At 41.0% G+C, this 22,570-nt stretch overlaps 1 protein-coding gene across 13 annotated transcripts in view; it reads left to right on the top strand.

Annotated features, from left to right (window-relative positions):
- LOC111955130 (major histocompatibility complex class I-related gene protein) overlaps window positions 1-22,570 on the top strand; it is an 84,066-nt gene that overhangs the window by 49,120 nt on the left and 12,376 nt on the right. For 3 of the 13 annotated variants that reach the window (XM_070436045.1, XM_070436034.1, XM_070436043.1), the window contains 3 exons: window positions 9,088-9,132; window positions 14,709-14,747; window positions 14,931-15,008. The exons of 6 other annotated variants lie outside the window; for them this stretch is intronic. In XM_070436045.1, coding sequence (XP_070292146.1) covers window positions 9,088-9,132; window positions 14,709-14,747; window positions 14,931-15,008 — 162 coding nt within the window. The remainder of the gene's footprint in view (window positions 1-9,087; window positions 9,133-14,708; window positions 14,748-14,930; window positions 15,009-22,570) is intronic. 4 more of the 13 variants (XM_070436040.1, XM_070436036.1, XM_070436037.1 and 1 more) reach the window with 3 other exon arrangements.

Below are 22,570 nucleotides of genomic sequence, written 5' to 3'. Positions count from 1 at the left end.
GAGAGATCTGAGCGTCTGTTTGTAGAGAGACCGCAGAGAGTAAGCGTAACCGTGTCAGAATAGACCGCTTCTCAGGACCTGATTGCGCCGTGAGCTATGAGAAACACTATTAGAGGTTATGACGTGAAGTGTGAATATACGATGAAACGCACAAGAAGAGGAGTGTTCTACGTCGCAGAGAGGATGAGTAAGCATGCAAGAGTTACCGGGGACAGAAACGCGCAAGAAAGAGAAAGACAAGCTTGATCCCATCGCAACCCTCCCGACGAGAATCAGGGTTGTTATTGTTATGCACAGACGAAAAGACGACAGAGATGAGTGAATGTACGATGAGCGCAGAGCCCCACTGGGAGAGAACTCTGGGGGAGAGAGATTCGAGCCGTAGCTCCAGAAGCATGCACCGACCACAGATGAGAGAGAGAGCAGAAGACGAGGAAGAGAGAGTGGAGAGCCACAGAAGAGGAAACGGAGATGGGTCCCGCCCACCAAGAAGACGGACTGAGACTAGGCGAACACCCAGAGACGTAAAGTCAAGCCAGATTAAAAGAGGCAGCCGAGCAAAAGCAGCGGGTCAAATGATACAAATGAGGGAGCGTAGAGAAAGAAGAGACAGAGTAAGAGAAGAGACGATTGATAGAGGGACTCGCAAAGATAGAGTAGTGGTAGACCGATAGAACACGAGACAGGAAGAGGAGAACTCGCAGATTAGATGTAGACAACGTCCATAGTTCCTAGATCGACACAGTACGAGGTCGATGTTACCGACGTAGAGGAGGAGGAGAGAAGAGAACGTATGGGGAAGTAAAAGTACGAAAAATAGGAGCAAGAGAAAACGTAGACGCAGGGAGGGTAGGCATATCGGCAGCATAGAGAAATGTGTTATTTTGAAGAGAATGACGAGAGACGAGTCCAAAGAGTATGGTATTCGAGAGGCCAGAGAGAGAGAGAGAAGAATTAGAGAGATGAGAGAGCAGGAACGAAGAGAGAGGACTGCAGAGAGAGAGAGAGGAGAGAGGAGTAAGAGTATGAGGAGATGAGTAGAGAGTGGACGAGACGTAGATAATTGGTCACGTACGAGAGAGAGAGAATAGAGATTGGAGTTACTGGACAAGGTACCACGATCAGGAGAGAGAGTAGCTAAATTTATTTCAAGTGAAGCGTTGACTTTAGCCTTGTCCACACTTCATGATGACAAAGCTTGAGAGGCGGGCCATTAAGAGCCATAAGGGCACTAGACATCCTAGGGACCCGCTAGACCCAACGGCAGACAGGAGCTCATTTTAACAAGTTACATTAGAAGCTCCATTCCCTGCATTATTATGAATGAGGGAGGCCTTATGGGATTAGTTGTCGACTCACACTTCTCTGCTAGAGGGCATTAGTATGGCCAGTAAACAGCCAGGAACTACCACCTCAAAATACTCCTCCCACCCTAATATCCAACCTGCCCAGAAATTTAGATGGTCGCCGCCTCGTAATAAACCGGGCAAACTTTGATTGGTTCCAGCACATGTGTGGGCGCGGAGCGCGTGGCCTTAGGGCTACTCGCGGTGTGGGAAGGTGAGAGTGGGATCACATAAAGGGGCATTGGTGGGGTCAAAAGGTGCCGTGTTCTCGGCTGAGTTGGGGTAGAGAGGAAGGTTGCGTCAGTTCATGACCTAATAACACACATTGTTAAGGAAAGATTTCTCTTGGAAAGAAAGAAGGGAGACACCTGGAAATTCGCAGTTTTTAAATGCACCCAAGAAGGAAACACGTGTCGCTTGGACGTTCACCAGTTGTCCTGTACACCCAGCAGAAGAAAGGGATCGAGCAGGCAGCAAATGGAGGAGCAAAAGACTTGCTCAAGGATTTGAAGAAGACGCACGAACAACATGACACTCTCTGAGATCCCTAGAAACTTGAATCTCCTTTCCGCTCAATTTAACCTTGCGCAAATTAGCTCCATCTTGGAGAGATTGCAATGGTTGCCGCGAACACTGAAAGTCCTTCTCACCTGTGCCAGCCAAAAACGATAAAACCAATTTGTCCATAAGAAACTAGCCCTCCTCCCCTGGTATAACAGAAAAGTACCCCGAAGCTTTTTGCAACGCCAAGCTTTTCCAGAAAACTTGGGACCGGAAATGGCGCCATCACCAAACTGGTAATCTTCTCCCGACTAGCGCTTGGCAAAGACAGTATACCCCCCCTCGAGTCCTCAACTTGCTCTCCTCGTGCTCCTAGGCCTCGAGTGGCGTCCGAAGACCGTCACTTTGGCTGGCTCTGCATTCAGGGTTGTCAAGGTCTCACCCTCTTTGTCCCAATACTTAATCTCACACCTTTAATACCGACAGGAAAATAAGAACAATGCCTCACCAAAATTTCTTTTTGATACTGTCTGTGCGAAAAACTAACTAAAAAGCCGAAGGCATTCCGAGTCAAGAGAAAGAGGTCGAAAGTGGGCCTTTTGATCGCGCTACGTTCGCAGGTTGAAATACTTTCATTAATTGAATCTTTGTCATTTATTGAGGGAAAAGATTAGGAACCATTTCACTGAAATTGTACTGGTGCAATTTAAACACGCGAAGACTCCTCTGTGTTCGAAAAATCCATGTGCGTTTAAGAACAGGATTCTTCCATACCAAGGGCACTTAGCTGATTCGCTGTGATATATCTGCAAGCTGCTGCCGAGGAATATCGGCCTAACAAACCCAAACCCTAACGCCCTGGGGATCGGAAGAGACCACTTAAGGTGTTAATGTACTATATCTCTTGACAGACTGAATGATTGAAGAATAATCTAAAATGACTGGCGCAGCCACTCCTATAAACCTCAAGCTCCATTACGTGGAGACCTACCTATGATAGACTTCCTACGTCATCTCAGAACTGCTGCAGGAAGCTGCTTCCCCTACCGGGTCCGGTAGTGGGGCACTGTGCGCGCCCTCCAATCGTCACCTGCCGGTGTTTGTGGGAGAATAACGATATAAAAACAGCTCTCAATAAGTCCTTTGGCAGGTAAGGCTTGTGGGATGGGAGTCTGCGACCGCGGGCGCTAGTTTGTGTGTTAACTTCCTGACCTTAAACAATACCAACTAAAGTGGACACAGCGACCTGCTCCCAAGTGGCAGATTCAAAAGCCTCTCTGAAAAATAAGACGAGAGGGAACACTTAGTGTGTATCGTCATTTGCCACCAGACCCGGCCCCGAAAGATGATACAGAACACAAATTAGACTATGCGGCCACATTGGGCCCATATTCCAGAGAGATTTCTTTTTCCCTGATTCGTCTTTATCATTCAATAACTGATTTGATGGAAGTGGAAACATGGCTGTCTTTGCTCCGCAGCTTAATACTTACACTGCCTTTACTTCTGAAACAAATAATGGGATCTACTAGTATACGTTACCACAATACGGATAGTCCTATCTCGGTTCTCAAGTTCCTGCCTTTGGTGGTGTGTTTTAAGACCAAGACATCGATTGATGGGTAAAGTATTGTACTTTAATTGAAAGATAAAATGGCATGGTGTTGTCGATCGTGGATAATCGTCTACTTTAGATTTTAAGAACTCAATTTCAATGCCACTGAGGTCAACCTCGGCTTGCTGCTTTAGTTATTTTGTGAGGTGGTGAGTAAATGACGCTTTTAATGGGCGTGTCAGACCGAGGTCGCTTTGGCATTGTCCTGAGTGACGTCAGCTTTGTCAATAATTTCCATCTTTGGGTATTACTAACATAGACCAGTTTAGTATTTGCATAGCCATTACTGACAGACCAGATCCGATCACGACCTTACATTCTTTTGGAGAGACTGAAACCGCCATAATGGTTCCCTCCACGGACAAGTGTTGTGGCTGGTTTAGTATCTTTACCCTTGTCGGTAAAGATATCAAGTTTGTCCTTCTGAGTGAGATGGTCTGTGCCCTCTGAGCTAAGATTCAAAGATGTAGCATCTGTCGGTGTTCTAAGAGTTTGCCGTTATTAGACTGAATTGTAACAGACGGTATGTTTGTTCACGATTTGTATAGATTTATTTACCTGCTTGGGGTGATGTTATTCGAAACTATATGATTTTCTACACCTTTCACATGCTATGCGGGTATGACACAGTGAGTTCACAGCTGTACCACTATTCCAATTATGAACCATGGTGAAGCCCGTTCATAAATTGCCTTAACTCAGCTAGAAAGCCTCGTTGTTTCAAGACATTCAGAAGTCGGATTGGCTGAAAAGCGTCTACTTTATGTATAACTGCTGCGTGTCCACAGTTTAACTGCACCAGATGTACTGGTCCTCTCGCTGTTCTGTAGGCTCTCATCCTGGAGGTCGGGGCAGAAACAATAGTAGTATCTTTCTGGTTAATTAATTCTGAAATTCTCGATGCTTGTTGAGATGTTGTAAAGCTGCCGTGCACTCACCAATATAAACTGTTGAAGGACGCTACCGTCGGCGTTACTCTTGACCCGTTGAATCTCTTCTAAATAGGGGCTCCTTCATTGTAGGAGTAACAATGTAGGTACCAGATACGATTAGTCAAAACAGAACTAAGATATATAATCTAAGTACTAGGGCAAACGTTTATTTATGTTGTCCACCTAGCGTTACATTATAGCAATAGAGTCTGAATCATGAAATCTTTCTTGGTCCTCAAGAAATTGTATGGTTGTGGCGCTCAAATATCTTGAGTCGGAGTACAATTAAAGTCCTAGATGACACACCAAATTGAAGTACAATAGTGAAGGCCAATAAACTTATCATCAGTTGATGGGTAATCATTGATGATTGTGTTAAAACTCAATGCGATTTATGATGGGCCTGTCATTATAGGCTATTTTATAGAATCCCTCTAACACAGAATCTAGCTTAATATATCACATCACGCAAAATGACATGCCATCATATGCTGAACGTTGATCACCCTCATTTTCCATTAAACACATCTCCACCACCGGCTGAATCTCCAGGTGGTATTTTGCTGTGGATACCATAAGGCTATAAGGCCAATAGTCACGTAAAATATTCTAACAGGGGTGTCTAGAAATTTGAGTGACTAATAACAGCGGAATCTTGACTAGATTACATACAAATCCTGACCATTCTGAAGCTAGAAACTACGCAAAGAGAGTTGCATTTTTGTGAAAGTTTCATCCGGAGATGTGGGTGTGAGTACCTATTCTCTCGCAACCCAGTGTCTAGCTTCCCTACTACGTTGGCTCCTGTTTAATTGCGGTGCAAGTCGGCTCGTAGCTAGATTTTGGTCAATTGTTAGATTCAATATGTTGCCTCTCGTTTAATACTGCAATGTCACGGTGCGGTTGTTCTATAATCCGTGCTATAGCCCCACTTCCTCTGGAAGATCCTTTTTCTCCACGGTGGTACCACATGGAATGTTGTGATGATATAAAGGCGTTACATGTGAGCTTGCTTGCCTTACCTTATCTTTCCGAGTTGGTCCTGCCGTCATACCAATTAGACGTACGCTACGGTAAATGACGCAGCCTCCGTAATATGATCGTCCTAGAAGTTTTCTTTAAGCAACTAAGCGGGAAGGCAGGGCTTTTCCTCCCTTATAGATCCTCCATTTTTTGGGAACAGTGCTTGCCTACCCTCGTGAGAGGACGCAGACTCGGTCTCAACCTTTAAGTCTTTTTGTACTGGCAAGACTTAATCTCTCGTAGGTCATGATGAGTTGACGGTGTAGCCTAGCTGCTGCGCAGGAGTGGGGTGAAGGTGAACGGGAAAGGTCTGGAGCAACGAACCGCCCTTGCTGTCTGCTGCCTAGGTCCGGTTCCGCCTGTCTCGTGCCACTGGGATTTGTGCTCCGAGTTTGTTGCCTCTGCTCCTAAGAACCACTGTACAGGTGGCTGAGTACTGGTTGTCTGGTTGCTCTTTCACTGCCGTCCTAAGGAGGGGTTGGCGTCTACTTTGAGTGTTGATTACTGACGTGATGCTTTGCTGTCCGCTGGGGTTGCGGCCTCCCACCCCTTCGGTTGTTTGTGGGCTGGTGGGTGGTGAGAACCCCTTTGTGTCGGGCTATACTCCCGGCGCTTGTCTCAGGATTGTCAGAGTTGGATGGTTGAAGGATTTCCCTCTAGTGGTTGCGGGGGGCCTGTGTTTGGCAAAGTGGGTTGGGGTTATATCCCTTCCTAATTGTGGCCCTGTCGGGGTTTCTTGCTCGGATCGGGGGGCACAGTGGTCTCTGACCGCTCACAACATCAATGAATCAGACTTAACCATGTATGTCTTGCCAAAGTTATTCTGTTCACATGACTCTTGTTATTTAGGCTATGGAATGGAGCGACCAATTCGACAACTTGACCCACCACACCAAGTAAGACATTATTTCAAAACTTTGTAGTAGGACATATTTATGTTTTTTACTGTTATAATCGTTGCTAAAAGCCAGATAAAGCTTCATTTCTTTATTTCTGAGAAGATTATAATTTACAAATAGAGATATGATTGACTTCTAACTTGACAATTGCCCTTGGCCAATTTAGAGCAAATACGTCTTTCAGGCTGTTATCCAGAAGGTCGGGTTAAGGAACATATATCAATCATGTACCTTTGGCATTGTTTGCGTTGTTTCAGCGCTTTATTCAGCACTCATAGTGGGTACAACTGCTTATAGAAAAATCTGGGGTTTTCTTGCCACTCCGCTGTCCCGAGTCAGGGGGAGAACCTTTTTCGGTTCCAGGTAGCGAACCCCTTTGGACAATTCCGTGTAGAACCTGCCACTTTAGAGAGAGACGTCCATTTGCTGGTTTCCGCAGGTATGAACTCTCGTGTTTTGAGTCTGTGTAGAACTACTCTGTCGAAAGCGGTCTTCTTTACCTTGAACCAAAGAAGGTTGGTTCTATCGCATATAGAGGATTTCCTATAGGCGTCAGATAGCTATACTCACCTACTGCGATTCCCTCAGGCTCTTCTAATGGTAAGCTGTTGACTACAATACTTAAATTGTCCGTTTTTATACCACTCCTAGATAGTCGCTGCATGTAGTAACCCGATCAGTATATAGCACACATCAATGAACATACGCAGACGCTCTCTAACCATCGTACCTTGTGGCTCAAGAGGTTATTCTTTGTTTCGACAATGAAATCTGTTCTATCTTTCATAGGCTATAAGGTGGAATGGAGGCGAGTCATTCGGAACTTGACTACTCACACCAAGTAAAGTAAACTTATTTCACAACTTGTAGAGGACATATTTGTTTTTACTGCTTAATTAATAGTTGCTAAATCTAGCAGAAGCTTCCAATTTTCTTTATTTTCTGCAGAAGTTATAAATTACAAATTTTAAGAATGATTGACTTCTAAACATGAATTCCCTGGCATTTAAGCAAATACGTCTTCAAGGTGGTTTTCCAAAGGCGGGTTATAGGAACCTAACAATAATGACCTGGACATGTTTTTTGCATTTAATTAGCAAAGGTTACTTTATCACCTTCATCACAATATCATGTGGTAGCACTTCTCCAGATAAGAAATGTGGGATTCCTTTCAAACTGTCCATAAGAGAACACCTTTGTTGGTCTCTTAGGTTAGAATACGCCTTCTTCTCGGTTCAAGTAGAACCCGTGTTTGAGTTCGCTGCTCATAACTCTGTGGAAAGGTTTTGTATAGCATGGAACGCTGCATTGAGTTTTACCACCTGAGCCTAGACCCCCTATACGTCAGGACTACCATGGGCAATAGATTGACACCGTTTTTGCTGTCCCCCGCAGTATCCGCTGCTCTCTAATGCTGCGTATTTGTTCAGTTTTTCATGCTTGTTCTGGTTTGGAATCCAAAAAGGGTTCTATCCCTCTGTGTCTAAGGAGGGTTTTTCTTCAAGGGGTTCTGACTATCGGGGGAGACAACAAGAAGCTCCACCACCTCCCTCGTGTGATCAGACACTTCCTAATGCGCTAGCTTGTTGATTCGTACTTATAAAGTGACGCTCTTTTAGCGCCTTAGAAGAAGTCTTGAGCATTGTATAGCTCCTGTATGCACGTAGCAAACCAATGATCTGGTTGGATGTTGGTTTTAATGATGGGATATCAACCCTCATTGGATGGTCATCCCTTGCACATTGACATTTTAGAATAAACGTTCTTTGTGAGGATTAAGCAGTGGAATGACAGCCATCCAATCCATGTTTTTAACACATCAATCATATGTTTCCATACTTGATTAGGGGAGTTTGGCTCAATATTGGTCCTACATTTGTTCTGAGCAGAATAATCTACGACGACAGCTGTATATAGCACCAATACATGCAAATAGAAATCAGACTTTCACACCTATTGTACTTGCAAAGTTTTGCTCTGCTTCGCATGATACTGCTGTAACTTTTTCTCAGTGAGCAACGCTGGGATGGAGCGACCAATAATGTCCGTATACTTTGGTCACGTGTCACTTACAGGGCAAAGTTAAGACATTATTTCAAAACTTGTTAGAGACATATTTATGATTTTAACTGATTATATTAATAGTTTGCTTAGAAAAGCATGATAAAAGCTCCCATTTCATTATGTTTTCTGAGAAGATATAATTTTACTAAAATAACCGAATGATGACTTATACTAACATGAATTCCTGGCATTAAGCAAATACGTCTTCAAGGTGTTTTTACCAAAGCGTGTGTTAAGGAACAATACATATCAGGGCACTGGCCATGTTGCTTTTTTTCACCTTTATCATCACTCATGTCGGTACAGACTTCCTTACGAAAATGGTTCTTCGACGTCCCCATAGGAGAACCCTTGACTTCCGTGGGTTAAACCCTGATAGAGAGAATCTTTGTCTATCGAGGCATGTAATGACCACGTTGATACCTCTTTCATTCGTGTAGATCTTCTCTGTGGGAGGTTCTACCTTTCGAACCAAGGAAGGTTTCTTCAAAGAGTTCTGCCTATGAGGACGAAGAAAGCTTATACTCCACCTCACTTAGGGAGGTCCAGGCCTCTAATGCGTACTAGTTAGGATACAATATCATGGCGTTTTTCCCCTAGGAAGTCTGTCCATGTATAACGATCAGTAAATATAGCAAAAATCAATGAATCAGACTTAACCATGTACTTGCAAAGTTATTCTGTTCACATGACTCTGTTACTTTCAGGCTATGGGAATGGAGCGAGACATTCGAACTTGACCACCACACCAAAGTAAGACATTATTTTCAAAACTTGTAGAGGACATATTATGTTTTACTGTTATAATAGTTGCTATAAGAGCAGAAAGGTTCATTTCTTTATTCTTCTTCTTGAAGATTATAATTACAAATAAGAATGATTGACTTCTAACATGAATTCCTGCGCATTTTAAGGGCAATACATCTTTCAAGGTGTTTTCCAAAGGCGGGGTTACAGGAAGCAATACAAATAAACCCTGGCATGTTTGCTTTTTCACCTTTATCACAAGGTCATGTGGTACACTCTTAGAAAAAATGGGTTTCTTCGACTGTCCGCATAGGAGAACCCATTTTTGGTTCCAGGTAAACCCTTTTTGGTTCAGATAAGACCCTTTGAGTTATGTTAGGTTCTAATTGAACCAAGTAAAACTCACAGACGATTAGTAAAGCTCCAACCAAGTGGTATTTCACCCACTGGGTCATCACAGATACAAAAACAATATTTACACAAGCACTGGTATTTAACCTTCCTCCGTGGAGTATCCTCCTCACACATATGGTCAGCAGTACATCTCTATTGCTAGGCAGAACTTCAGTGATGAGTTTCTTCTCCTTCATTGGAGCTGCCTTGGTTCCGCATTCCTTAATTCTCCACTCATAGGCTGTCCTGTTGACTTGTACCAGTCTGTGGCCCCCCTCCTTCCCAAAGTAAAATCGCCGATGTCTAACAATAACATGTTCTGACAGTTATTTACACATCCTGCTTCCCTCTCTCTCCTCTGTGACATGATTAAGGATGTTTGAAGTTTATATGTCCAAACCCATCAGTTCCATGTAGAACCCTCTGTGGAACCAACAAGGGTTCTTCAAAGGCTTCTATGGCGGACAGCAAAAGAACCGCTTTTAGATTCTAGAGTTTTGTCACCTAAATCAGTCATAATCAAGAACTAAGAATTTCACACTAGAACTGCCATATGGCCAACGGCCCATGACGTTTGATTTTGGTAAGTAAAAGATTCAGCTCCCCAAAAAGCTATGTCCTCGCTTCCTTCCTGACTCTTTCCTAAATGGTTTCTATTTTACCACTGCTCATTTTGTCAGAATTTTTGAAATTATAAACAGAAAGTATTTAAGAGCCTTTTTATCAACTATTTGTCCTTTAATGTCTGCCAAGAAATGTGCTGTAGCCAGCCAGGTGCTAATGCGTCTCTCTCTTCTCACTGAATGATTGACAAATGGATAAATAGGCGATAGTTGTACAAGTCACTTCACAATCAAATTCAAATTAGGCCTAAATTGATCCCATTCTCGTTTACATTTTACTTTGTAAAAATACGCTCTTATGGGACTGTTTTATTTACTATAACTCTATTACTAATCAAATGGAAGGGAAAGTAAAACATGCTACATGTTGCAGCCTTTAGAATAATGTTAAACATATCCTTGACTATTATCCAGGTTGATGAGCAGGAAACAAACAATGCCAGTCAGCCAATGCCACACAGCCGGCCCATCGAAACTTCACCTAAACTATACCAAAACTAATTTCATACATAATAAGAGTTAGCCTGTGGACAAGATTCAGTTGACAATAACTTGAGGAGAGAGAATATTAGGCCAATCAAATTGTACATGAAGAGATGGGCGCATCTTGTAATTGACAGATGCAGGGAACGGAGCATCGCTTTATCAAATTGTCCTTCAGAGTCACTTGCAGGTAAAACATTGTGATTTTTATATAGTATCTGAAAGAGCATATTCTGCAGTTTCTATCAGACTTACCTTTTTCAAGTAACTCAAAATTCAAGAGGTGCAGCTCTTTTTCCAAATGTCACTTTTTACAAGAATYTCTGTGTTGTCCATGCATTCAGCACATGACCACTTGTCAGGCAGCATTGCTCTGGCTACTAAGCAAAAKCTAGTAACATAATAAACGTAAAATTAAAATATGCTATTCTGTCGTCAATGGGTGATAGAAACCCGATAGAAAGTGATAATGGTGCATTTGACTTCAGTTAAAACTTCTTGTCGATAGGAGGCGCTGTTTTCACTTTGGGAAAAATCGTGCCCAAATGAAACAGCCTCGTACTCTTTTCTAGATCATACAATATGCACATTATTATTACTATTGGATAGAAAACACTCAGAAGTTTCTAAAACTGTTTGAATTATGTCTGTGAGTAAAACAGAACTAATTTCTCAGCAAACTTCTTAGTAGGAAGTGAAAAATCTGAAAACGAGGCTCTGTTTCAGGGCCTGCCTATTAAATTGCCTTATATTTATCGATATGCATGCACTTCATACGCCTTCCACTAGATGTCAACAGGCAGTGGAAGGTGGAATGGGGTGTCTAGCTTGATCTGAGGTCGAACAAGAGCTTTTGGAGTGGCAGGACAGGAATTTCCTTTGTCTACCAAGGCGCGCGAAGCACCTCGATATTGTCTTCTGAAAAGCGTTCGGTATACATGGCGAATATCTCCGGCTCTGATTTTATTTGATACATGTGATAATAACATCGTAGAGTAGGTTTTTTTCAACCGAGTTTTATCAGATTATTCAACGTTTATTGGGACTTTTGGAGTTTTCCGTTCTTTGCGTCGAGAGAAAATGGGAACATTGGCTAGCATTGTGGCGCGAATTAGATAGAAGAAATGGACATTCTAAAACCACACAACGATTTATTCTGGACCAAGGACTCCTTGTACAAGATTCTGATGGAAGCTCAGCAAAAGTAAGAACAATTTATGATGTTATTTCGTATTTCTGTGGAAAATGTTGATTCCTATTCTCTGCCGTTTTGGCGAGCGCTGTCTCGCAAGTCGTTTGTTATGGTAAAGTTATTTTAAAAAATCTAACACGGCGGTTGCATTAAGAACCAGTGTATCTTTCATTTGCCATACAACAAGTATTTTTATGTAAAGTTTATGATGAGTTCTTTGGTCAGATTAGGTGAGTGTCCAAAATAGCTCCGGACATTCTGGTGAATCGATGCTACATATTCACAATGTATAACCACGGTTTGCAGCTCTAAATATGCACATTTTCGAACAAAACATAAGTGTATTGTATAACCTGATGTTATAAGACTGTCATCAGATGAAGTTGTCCAAGGTTAGTGATTAATTTTATATCTTTTGCTGGTTTTTGCGATAGCTACCTTTAGCGGTGAATAAATGCATTTGTGTGTTTGGCTATTGTGGTAAGCTAATATAATTCTATATTGTGTTTTCGCTGTAAAACACTTAAAAAATCGGAAATATTAGCTGGATTCACAAGATGTTTATCTTTCATTTGCTGTACACCATGTATTTTTCATAAATGTTTTATGATGAGTATTTATGTATTTCACGTTGCTCTCTGTAATTATTCTGGCTGCTTCGGTGCTATTTGTGATGGTAGCTGCAATGTAAAACTATGATTTATACCTCAAATATGCAAATTTTTCAAACAAAACATGAATGTATTGTTATAAGACTTGTCATCTGATGAAGTTGTTCTTGGTTAGTGGACTAATTATATCTCTATTTGGTCGGTTTTGTGATAGCTACCTATGCGGTAGAAACATGGTGAAAATATGCGGTTGAGTCTTTGGCTATTGTGGTTAGCTAATAGAAATACATATTTGTTTTCGCTGTAAAACATTTTAAAAATCGGAAATGATGGCTTGATTCACAAGATGTTTATCTTTCATTTGCTGTATTGGACTTGTGATTTCATGAAAATTATATTATATGATATCCCTGTCCCGTTAGGCTAGGCTATGATAGTCAGTTTTTTGATGAGGGAGGATCCCGGATCCGGGAGAGAGAAGTGGTAGAGGTTTTAAGTTCTGGTTAGCCACCGATGTCAAAACCAAGTCCTTGCTCAATGGCTTCCATATCTGAGGAAGATGAAACCAGGCTAGCGGTGAGCGACGGTCTGAGACTGTGGTTTGAGACTCATGGAGCCTTTAACATGGGCGAAGGCAGAAATGTGACCATGTTCACATCAATTTCCCTGGCAGACAAGTTGATTGCAAAGAAGACTAGCCCGCTCAGAACAGTGAACAAACAAAGGCGGGAGCTGCCCCCCTCTGCGCAAAACAACATACCAGCGGAGCTGTAGTCCACATCTGTGATGGAGAGTGGTAAAGCAACACTCACGATGTAATACGAGTGTTTGCATCCTTTGTTTAGAAATACAGCAAATAATTCACCTGCACACACCTGGCTGGTTCTATTATTATTATCATATTTTAGTTTCTACTTTGTCAAAAGAAGCTGTAACTGGCCTTTATTACTAATCACATCTACAAATAAAGGTGATCAAATTGATTACACTGTAGTGTTTTTTTATTGTAAGGGAAACAAAATAGACGATAGGCCTACGTTTTATTCTATGACTTTATGAATTTACATATAATCCTTGACTACCCAAACAAAACTATTGTTCTTTTTAATATATATTTCCATGAATACTTCTTCATGCAATTAATCCTTTACAATAGTTAATGCACTATTTATCAAGCATTTAATTATCAAGCATTTAATTATCAAGCATTTATTTATCAAGCATTTAATTATCAAGCATTTAATTATCAAAGCATTAATATATTATCAAGCATTTAATTATCAAGCATTTATTATCAAGCATTTATTTATCAAGCATTTATTATCAAGCATTTAATTATCAAAGCATTTAATTATCAAGCATTTATTTATCAATTAATTATCAGCTTTAATTATCAAGCATTTATTTATCAAGCATTTAATTATCAAGCATTTAATTACAAGATTTAATTATCAAGCATTTATTTATCAGCATTTAATTATCAAGCATTTAATTATAAAGCATTTAATTATCAAGCATTTAATTTATCAAGCATTTATTTATCAAGCATTTAATTATCAAGCATGTTTGCGCACTTGCAGGTTGAAATGCATCTTGCATATGCTAACGGGACGCCTGGCAACGTTCTCTATCTGGTACTTATATGCTGAAGGCCAGGCAGTTCTAGTGTTAAAAGCCCTTACACACTGTCAACAACCTAGTGGGGAACAACATGACAACTGAATTCTAACCAATAAATTATCTGTACTGAGTTGATTATTATAACACTGAAGTTAAATGTGAAAAGGGGGAAAAGTAATGTAACATATTTTACTAGTGTACTTTTCAATTCAGGAAGTGAATTAAATTATGATCTGGAAACTATTTTATCTTATACAGCGTATTCGGAAAGTATTCAGACCCCTTGACTTTTTCCACATTTTGTTACGTTACAGCCTTATTTTAAATTGATTAAATCGTTTTTTCCCTCATCAATATACAGTGGGGCAAAAAAGTATTTAGTCAGCCACCAATTGTGCAAGTTCTCCACACTTAAAAGGCGAGAGAGGCCTGTAATTTTCAACTACCTTCAACTATGACAGACAAAATTAGAAAAGAAAATCCAGAAAATCATATTGTAGGATTTTTTATGAATTTATTTGCAAATTATGGTGGAAAATAAGTATTTGGTCAATAACACTATGAACAAAAATATGGAAGAATGGAACATCTTGTTTATGTTTGTCTTTGTTAGCATATTTAGAGTGAAATTAGGGACTCTGTTTTCTTCTTTTTATTAGGCAAATATGAGGATGGAAGTAGCAACTCATCAGACTCTGGTAATCTAATATTCCCTCGACCCATAATAATAATAAATAAATAAATAAAAATAGACAGACGTATCTAAAGCGACATTCAGTCAGTCGTGTGCATACATAATATCAATCAAAGAATTAGATTCTATTTGTTTACTAATTATTTTGAGACTGTAGAAAGACCGTTTCCCTCTGCCACTATTTCAGGTCAAGGCAGCCAGAAGGCAAGGTCTTCAGACGAAGCCAGTGAGGAGGAAGTTAAGACACCAATGCTGCCTAATGGAAGTAAGTCGATGGATATCAACCCTTCTTTCACCTCTTCTCCAACTGTCCCAGTTTAATACAAAAATGATTTCCCCAAGGTAATTATGAAGATAGCATAAAATAAGAAGGAATTACATGCTGCTCCTGGGCCTGACCCTGCTCTCTGATCCTAGGCAATTTCCTCATATCTGATTAGGTCAACCTTTCTAAATTAGTATTTACACAGTTTAATGGATAAACTCCATTAATACTCACAGTAATCATTCACTAAACAGGATACAAATTACAGTTTAACTTGAATCATGTTACATTTGAACAGGATCCATCAACGTTGAGTCTTACCACTCAAATTCGAGACCCTCAACTTACACTGTTAGAATGTACATTTACAAACAGGGAAAACATATAAACAGTATGTACTACTTATATTACAGATATTAACTTTTCTCATGACGGCCCCCGTTCGTCCCTGTTTAACTGTCGCGATTGACAAGTTAATGACAGATCTGTATCTCAATGCATTTTAAACCTAGATTACCATGCATTTCCCAGTGTATAGACCTCTAAACTCAACCTGATACCCCAAATAAACAGTTTAGGGCAACCCTAAATCATTTTACAGGTACAGTTGACCACGCCCTCCCTTTTTCCCGGCACTTATTTTCTGACATATCTTCATTTTCTTCTTCAGATAGCGTTACAGTTTATCTTCCCAACGGCACATATGGAACTCGTGCCTGTCACAGTTGATGGCCCATGATAATGTCCCGGTTTCAATCTCTGGGGAATAATCCAAATGTCCCAAGCACACGAATCTCTCACCTGAGCCGCCACCATCATTCGGCACAGTCCATTCTGTCTGCTTTGTTGTCCCACCAGTGCACCAGCAGCATGATAGGAGTTTGAACATGATCTCTCTCCATACTCACTTCACATGCACGCTCTCCGGACTCGTACACCGGTTGATGGCTCAGACTCAGGTCTCCATAGTAGTGGTGCAGGACAGGGCCGTATTGAACTCCTTGATCACTATTTCTTCAGTCGATTAGTTAGGTTGAGGTTCACACTGTTATTGGTCAAATTATCCGTGCCATGCATCAAGACACCATCTGTGTTCACCTTTACCATGACTTGAGAGAAGACAGAGCGAAACAACAGTTTAAGGCATTTCTGATTCAGAAAATTCAAATAACTATTTATCGTATGACAAGTATTACCTACCTAATTCCTTAATACAACATTCCTAAAACAAATGTCAAAGAGCATAACCACACACACTGTTGAAACCATTTTCTAAATTGGCTTATACTCCCTTATCATACTGTCGACCTCACCGCAGCTACCGGGTCAGGGAGTTAGAGCGCTAACCCTTAGGGAGAGATCCCGACAATACAACATACTCAATCTGGTGAAATTTGTATCAAAACAGAAACAAGAACCAAAATAATAACCCTGCCTATTAAATCAAAAATAAACAAATTAGAATATTAACATCCAATTTGAATTACAACTATCGATAATTCCGTAAGGAAATAATTGTATCCCATAAGGTAATGGTCACTTAAAAATCCTACTGTCTATCATTTCTAGTGAGGTTGATCTCCAGAAATTCAGGACAAAGGTCATTCAACACCATTAAGTATTTTCTGTCCCTTTTCTGTCCCTGTACTTTTTTAAACCATTTAAAAACAAAAACGTAGAGCAAAAACACACTAGTGGCCAGGCCTTACTTGGCTAGGATCTCCCTCTACGGCCGAATCCGGATACCTTTATACTTATAATATTGCAGAATTTCACTAATTGCTCTCCCAAGACAATAGTCTCGGGAACCAAGATGAGAGCAAATGACTACCCACATTCTCCTGGAAGAGAAAGTGTACATTTCGTTAATATTCACTATACTACATCTTAATCAGAAACCCAAAGGTTTTAATTACAAACAAAACATAATGTCCACTGTCCTCCCTCCAGTCATTAATTGTTTGTTTTTATCTACCCCAACGGTTATTCATCTTTTATTTAGCATGTACTACCCTTATACACAGCGACATTTATCTCGCCACCGAGTAGCAATTTACTCCCGTAATGACTGGCTTCTCTTCCCCATGATTTTCCGTAACTATGGCACTGCAATGCCCTTCATGTTCATGAACAAACATTTTAAAAGGTCATTTTAGGTTTGGTAACCCCAATGCTATCGCTTGACAGAATTGATTCTCTCAAACTCTACTGACACTTACTCCCAATATTAACTCCCATCTAATTTCCCGTGACCCATCCACCCTTTCGTCTTATTCTATAAATCTATTTCAGAATAAGACAACAAAAAAATCTCGCTGGATTTGAACCCAAGGTTTTCTGAGTTTGCAAGGAGTATTTTTCCGTTCCGGTTCTAACTTGTTACCTTTTAGACTCCATTGTCTTTGATTCTCGCAAGGATTATCCAACCCCCAAAATCGGCTCCACTTCTATCCATGTAAAATMATCTGGGTATTGTTACTGGACCTATGTTCAAAGAKGTGTAATAGCTGTATCGCCTTAGATGATGCCCCTATTACCCTGCTAAATGTKATWATTTTTCCTGTCGCAAATTTAGCATATATCTCATCGTAAGGAATCAGTGATATTTGATTCAAGGCATCTATTAGAAAGTTGCGTGATATGTGGTCTCCTATGTCTCCCTTCACATAGAAACTGTCATCTCTATGTACCACTATTGATCGAACTGAGGCCATACACCGCTATTTGAAAGTTTCCTGCCCCGCTGCCTTTAACAGTGTTTGCTGCTGTTCTTTTGTCAAAGATGCAAACACTTGCATTGCTGCATCCCCCCCGAATGCACCGGGTGCAGTAGGCTCCATTATCACTCTACACTCATTCTTCCAATGACCAACGGCCCCACATCTAAAACAGGGATCTGTCGCCTTACYCTTTGATGTTTTTTCGCTACTTTTGCCTCCATGTTTCTTTGTCCTACCTTGGCCATTAAACCACCATTAGTGACTTTCACTGTGGCTGTATTAACCCCTCGCACGACTGCACAGTGAGCGGAGTTACATTCCACTCTCAAAGCATCCTGTTGTATTTCATCCACTACCCCCTGTAATAGCCATTTTGATAATAGGTTTCAAACCTGCCTTCAACGCAGACGTACAAATTCTATCAATGTACTCACGTACGCAGTCTTTGCAGCTGAGTACAACTACTAATTTTGGGTATATCAGTTTGTCTTTTGTGTTGAAAGAATGCTGACATCAAAACGCTGGTGTATTGAGCTTTTGATTCTTCTTTTATGTCATTGTGTCAAGTCATAATTACATCTCTGAACTCTAATATTGAAAATTTCCGTCAGCAGGGAAATGCTGACCAATTTTATAGAGTTTTCTCAATTTCTTCCATATTTGAGACGAATTGGTAGAATGCTTGTGTGCCTCTTCCAGCGCCTCTATGGCTTTATTAAACTGTTCTTCCCCTAGACCCCTTTACAGAGAGAATCGGGGCCGCCTGTCGCCATTTCAATAATTATTATTTCTAAGCCTCTCCTGATGGTGTCCAGGATGTTTAAATCTCCGCACCCACACACTAATACATGCCAATTTCAACTATTTTTCAGGTTGCGATATCCACTTCCCGGAGAGTAGTCACGGTATCGGTACCTAATCATTTGGTCACTGTACCTGATACCTTGTATTAATCACAATCTTGAAGCTTCTGCCAATTTACTACTGGAGAATAGGTGTGACCTAATGTCTTATTCCAGTGTTACACCTCAGATATCACTGTTGTTGACAACCCACATTACCAAAATTATTCAAAGTAGTCTTCCTAGTTCCACATAATGTAACAATTTTCCGCCCCTATTGGGCATAAACCAACCTCTCTCCTTATTGCTATTGCTAATACACCCAAATCATGTTCAAAACAACGTTCAAATATATTTTTGCTTTTCTAACCATGAATGTGGCTCTCCTCCAGAACTTATAGGCAACCTTTTATCACTGTCCACATACACTCTACTGCCTCACTTCCACTGCAGCTGGGACTTTCGTCCCCCTTACAGATCTCGCAGGGAAATACCCCCACTAGGGACCTATCCTATACTGAACCTACCCTACACTGTATTTTTACCTGGATCTCTCAGATGAAAACCTCCACTTGGGACCTGTCCTTAAAATGGAACCTACCCTACACCATAAATAGTACACAAGCATAACAATTTATCCATACACACACACTCTGCGGCCTCCCGGCCACCACGGCTGGGCTTTCACCCTCCCTTTATGGGTTTAGTAGGGAACCAACCCCACTCTGGATTTACCCCCTAGGACTTACCCTCTGCAGTTACCAACCTGCTCGGGCTTACCTTCCGGGACTTACCCTATACTTTACAGTACACGTAGGAACCAACCCACTCTGGATTTACCGATTCTTTTCTAAGAGTGTGTACCTAAAATGAGAGGACTATGAGTCATCATCAAGAGCTAGGAGATAACACTAGAACTGCCATAGGCCAACGGCCACTGATGATTGATTTTGTAAGTTAAAAAATTCAGCCTCCCAAAAAAGCTATGTCCTGCTCCTTCCCTGACTCTTCCTGAATGTTTGTATTTTACACTGATCATTTGTCAGAATTTTGAAATTACAAACAGAAAAGTATTTAGAGCTATTTTACCTGTTTTTTACAACTATTCCTATCTAAATCCGCCAAGACAATGTGCTGTAGCCAGCCAGGTGCTAATGCGTCTCTCTCTTCTCACTGAATGATTGACAAATGGATGAATTGGCGATAATTGTGCAAGTCACTTCACAATCGAATTAAAATTATGCCTAAATTGATCCCATTCTCGTTTACATTTTACTTTGTAAAAATACGCTCTTATGGGACTGTTTTATTTACTATAACTCTATTACTAATCAAATGGAAGGGAAAGGAAAACATGCTACATGTTGCAGGCTTCAGAATAATGTTAAACATATCCTTGACTATTATCTAGGTTGATGAGCAGGAAACAAACAATGCCAGTCAGCCGATGCCACACAGCCGGCCCATCGAAACTACACCTAAACTATACCAAAACTAATTTCATACATAATAAGAGTTAGCCTGTGGACAAGATTCAGTTGACAATAAGGAGGAGAGAGAATATTAGGCCAATCAAATTGTACATGAAGAGATGTGCGCATCTTGTAATTGACAGATGCAGGGAACGGAGCATCGCTTTATCAAATTGTCACACGCAGGTAAAACATTGTGATTTTTATATAGTATCTGAAAGAGCATATTCTGCAGTTTCTATCAGACTTACCTTTTTCAAGTAACTCAAAATTCAAGAGGTGCAGCTCTTTTTCCCAAATGTCACTTTTTACAAGAATATCTGTGCTGTCCATGCATTCAGCACATGACCACTTGTCAGGCAGCATTGCTCTGGCTACTAAGCAAAAACTAGTAACATAATAAACGTAAAATTAAAATATGCTATTCTGTCGTCAATGGGTGATAGAAACCCGATAGAAAGTGATAATGGTGCATTTGACTTCAGTTAAGTTCTGGTTAGCCACCGATGTCAAAACCAAGTCCTTGCTCAATGGCTTTCCATATCTGAGGAAAGATGAAACCAGGCTAGCGGGTGAGCGACGGTCTGAGACTGTGGTTTTGAGACTCATGGAGCCTTAACATGGGCYAAGGCAGAAATGTGACCATGTTCACATCAATTTCCCTGGCAGACAAGTTGATTGCAAAGAAGACTAGCCCGCTCAGAACAGTGAACAAACAAAGGCGGGAGCTGCCCCCCTCTGCGCAAAACAACATACCAGCGGAGCTGTAATTTGTTTGTGAGCTTGCTCACACAAAGCCCCGAAGCTGTGTGCTGACTGTGGACCCGAAGCATAAAGAGAAGACACGATTGATTTGTGTGTAAAGGCACAGATATAAGGGCACAAAACAGTGTCGATAACGATCAACAAATTGCTGTTTTTATATCTTGTCATGAATATACAGTGGGCAAAAAAGTATTAGTCAGCCACCAATTGTGCAAGTTCTCCCACTTAAAAAGATGAGAGAGGCCTGTAATTTTCATCATAGGTACACTTCAACTATGACAGACAAAATGAGAAAAAAAAATCCAGAAAATCACATTGTAGGATTTTTTATGAATTTATTTGCAAATTATGGTGGAAAATAAGTATTTGGTCAATAACAAAAGTTTATCTCAATACTTTGTTATATACCCTTTGTTGGCATTGACAGAGGTCAAACGTTTTCTGTAAGTCTTCACAAGGTTTTCACACACTGTTGCTGGTATTTTGGCCCATTCCTCCATGCAGATCTCCTCTAGAGCAGTGATGTTTTGGGCTGTTGCTGGGCAACACGGACTTTCAACTCCTCCAAAGATTTTCTATGGGGTTGAGATCTGGAGACTGGCTAGGCCACTCCAGGACCTTGAAATGCTTCTTACGAAGCCACTCCTTCGTTGCCCGGGCGGTGTGTTTGGGATCATTGTCATGCTGAAAGACCCAGCCACGTTTCATCTTCAATGCCCTTGTGATGGAAGGAGGTTTTCACTCAAAATCTCACGATACATGGCCCCATTCATTCTTTCCTTTACACGGATCAGTCGTCCTGGTCCCTTTGCAGAAAAACAGCCCCAAAGCATGATGTTTCCACCCCCATGCTTCACAGTAGTATGGTGTTCTTTGATGCAACTCAGCATTCTTTGTCCTCCAAACACAACGAGTTGAGTTTTTACCAAAAAGTTATATTTTGGTTTCATCTGACCATATGACATTCTCCCAATCTTCTTCTGGATCATCCAAATGCTCTCTAGCAAACTTCAGACGGGCCTGGACATGTACTGGCTTAAGCAGGGGGACACGTCTGGCACTGCAGGATTGAGTCTCTGACGGCGTAGTGTGTTACTGATGGTAGGCTTTGTTACTTTGGTCCCAGCTCTCTGCAGGTCATTCACTAGGTCCCCCCGTGTGGTTCTGGGATTTTTGCTCACCGTTCTTGTGATCATTTTGACCCCACAGGTGAGATCTTGCGTGGAGCCCCAGACCGAGGGAGATTATCAGTGGTCTTGTATGTCTTCCATCCTAATAATTGCTCCCACAGTTGATTTCTTCAAACCAAGCTGCTTACCTATTGCAGATTCAGTCTTCCCAGCCTGGTGCAGGTCTACAATTTTGTTTCTGGTGTCCTTTGACAGCTCTTTGGTCTTGGCCATAGTGGAGTTTGGAGTGTGACTGTTTGAGGTTGTGACAGGTGTCTTTTATACTGATAACAAGTTCAAACAGGTGCCATTAATACAGGTAACGAGTGGAGGACAGAGGAGCCCTTAAAGAAGAAGTTACAGGTCTGTGAGAGCCAGAAATCTTGCTTGTTTGTAGGTGACCAAATACTTATTTTCCACCATAATTTGCAAATAAATTCATAAAAAATCCTACAATGTGATTTTTTGGATTTTTTTTCTCATTTTGTCTGTCATAGTTGAAGTGTACCATGATGAAAATTACAGGCCTCTCTCATCTTTTTAAGTGGGAGAACTTGCACAATTGGTGGCTGACTAATATTTTTTGCCCCACTG

Source organism: Salvelinus sp. IW2-2015, linkage group LG30 (genome assembly GCF_002910315.2).
Source record: "Salvelinus sp. IW2-2015 linkage group LG30, ASM291031v2, whole genome shotgun sequence".
Taxonomy (NCBI): domain Eukaryota; kingdom Metazoa; phylum Chordata; class Actinopteri; order Salmoniformes; family Salmonidae; genus Salvelinus; species Salvelinus sp. IW2-2015.
This window is presented reverse-complemented; position numbering and strand designations above follow the sequence as displayed.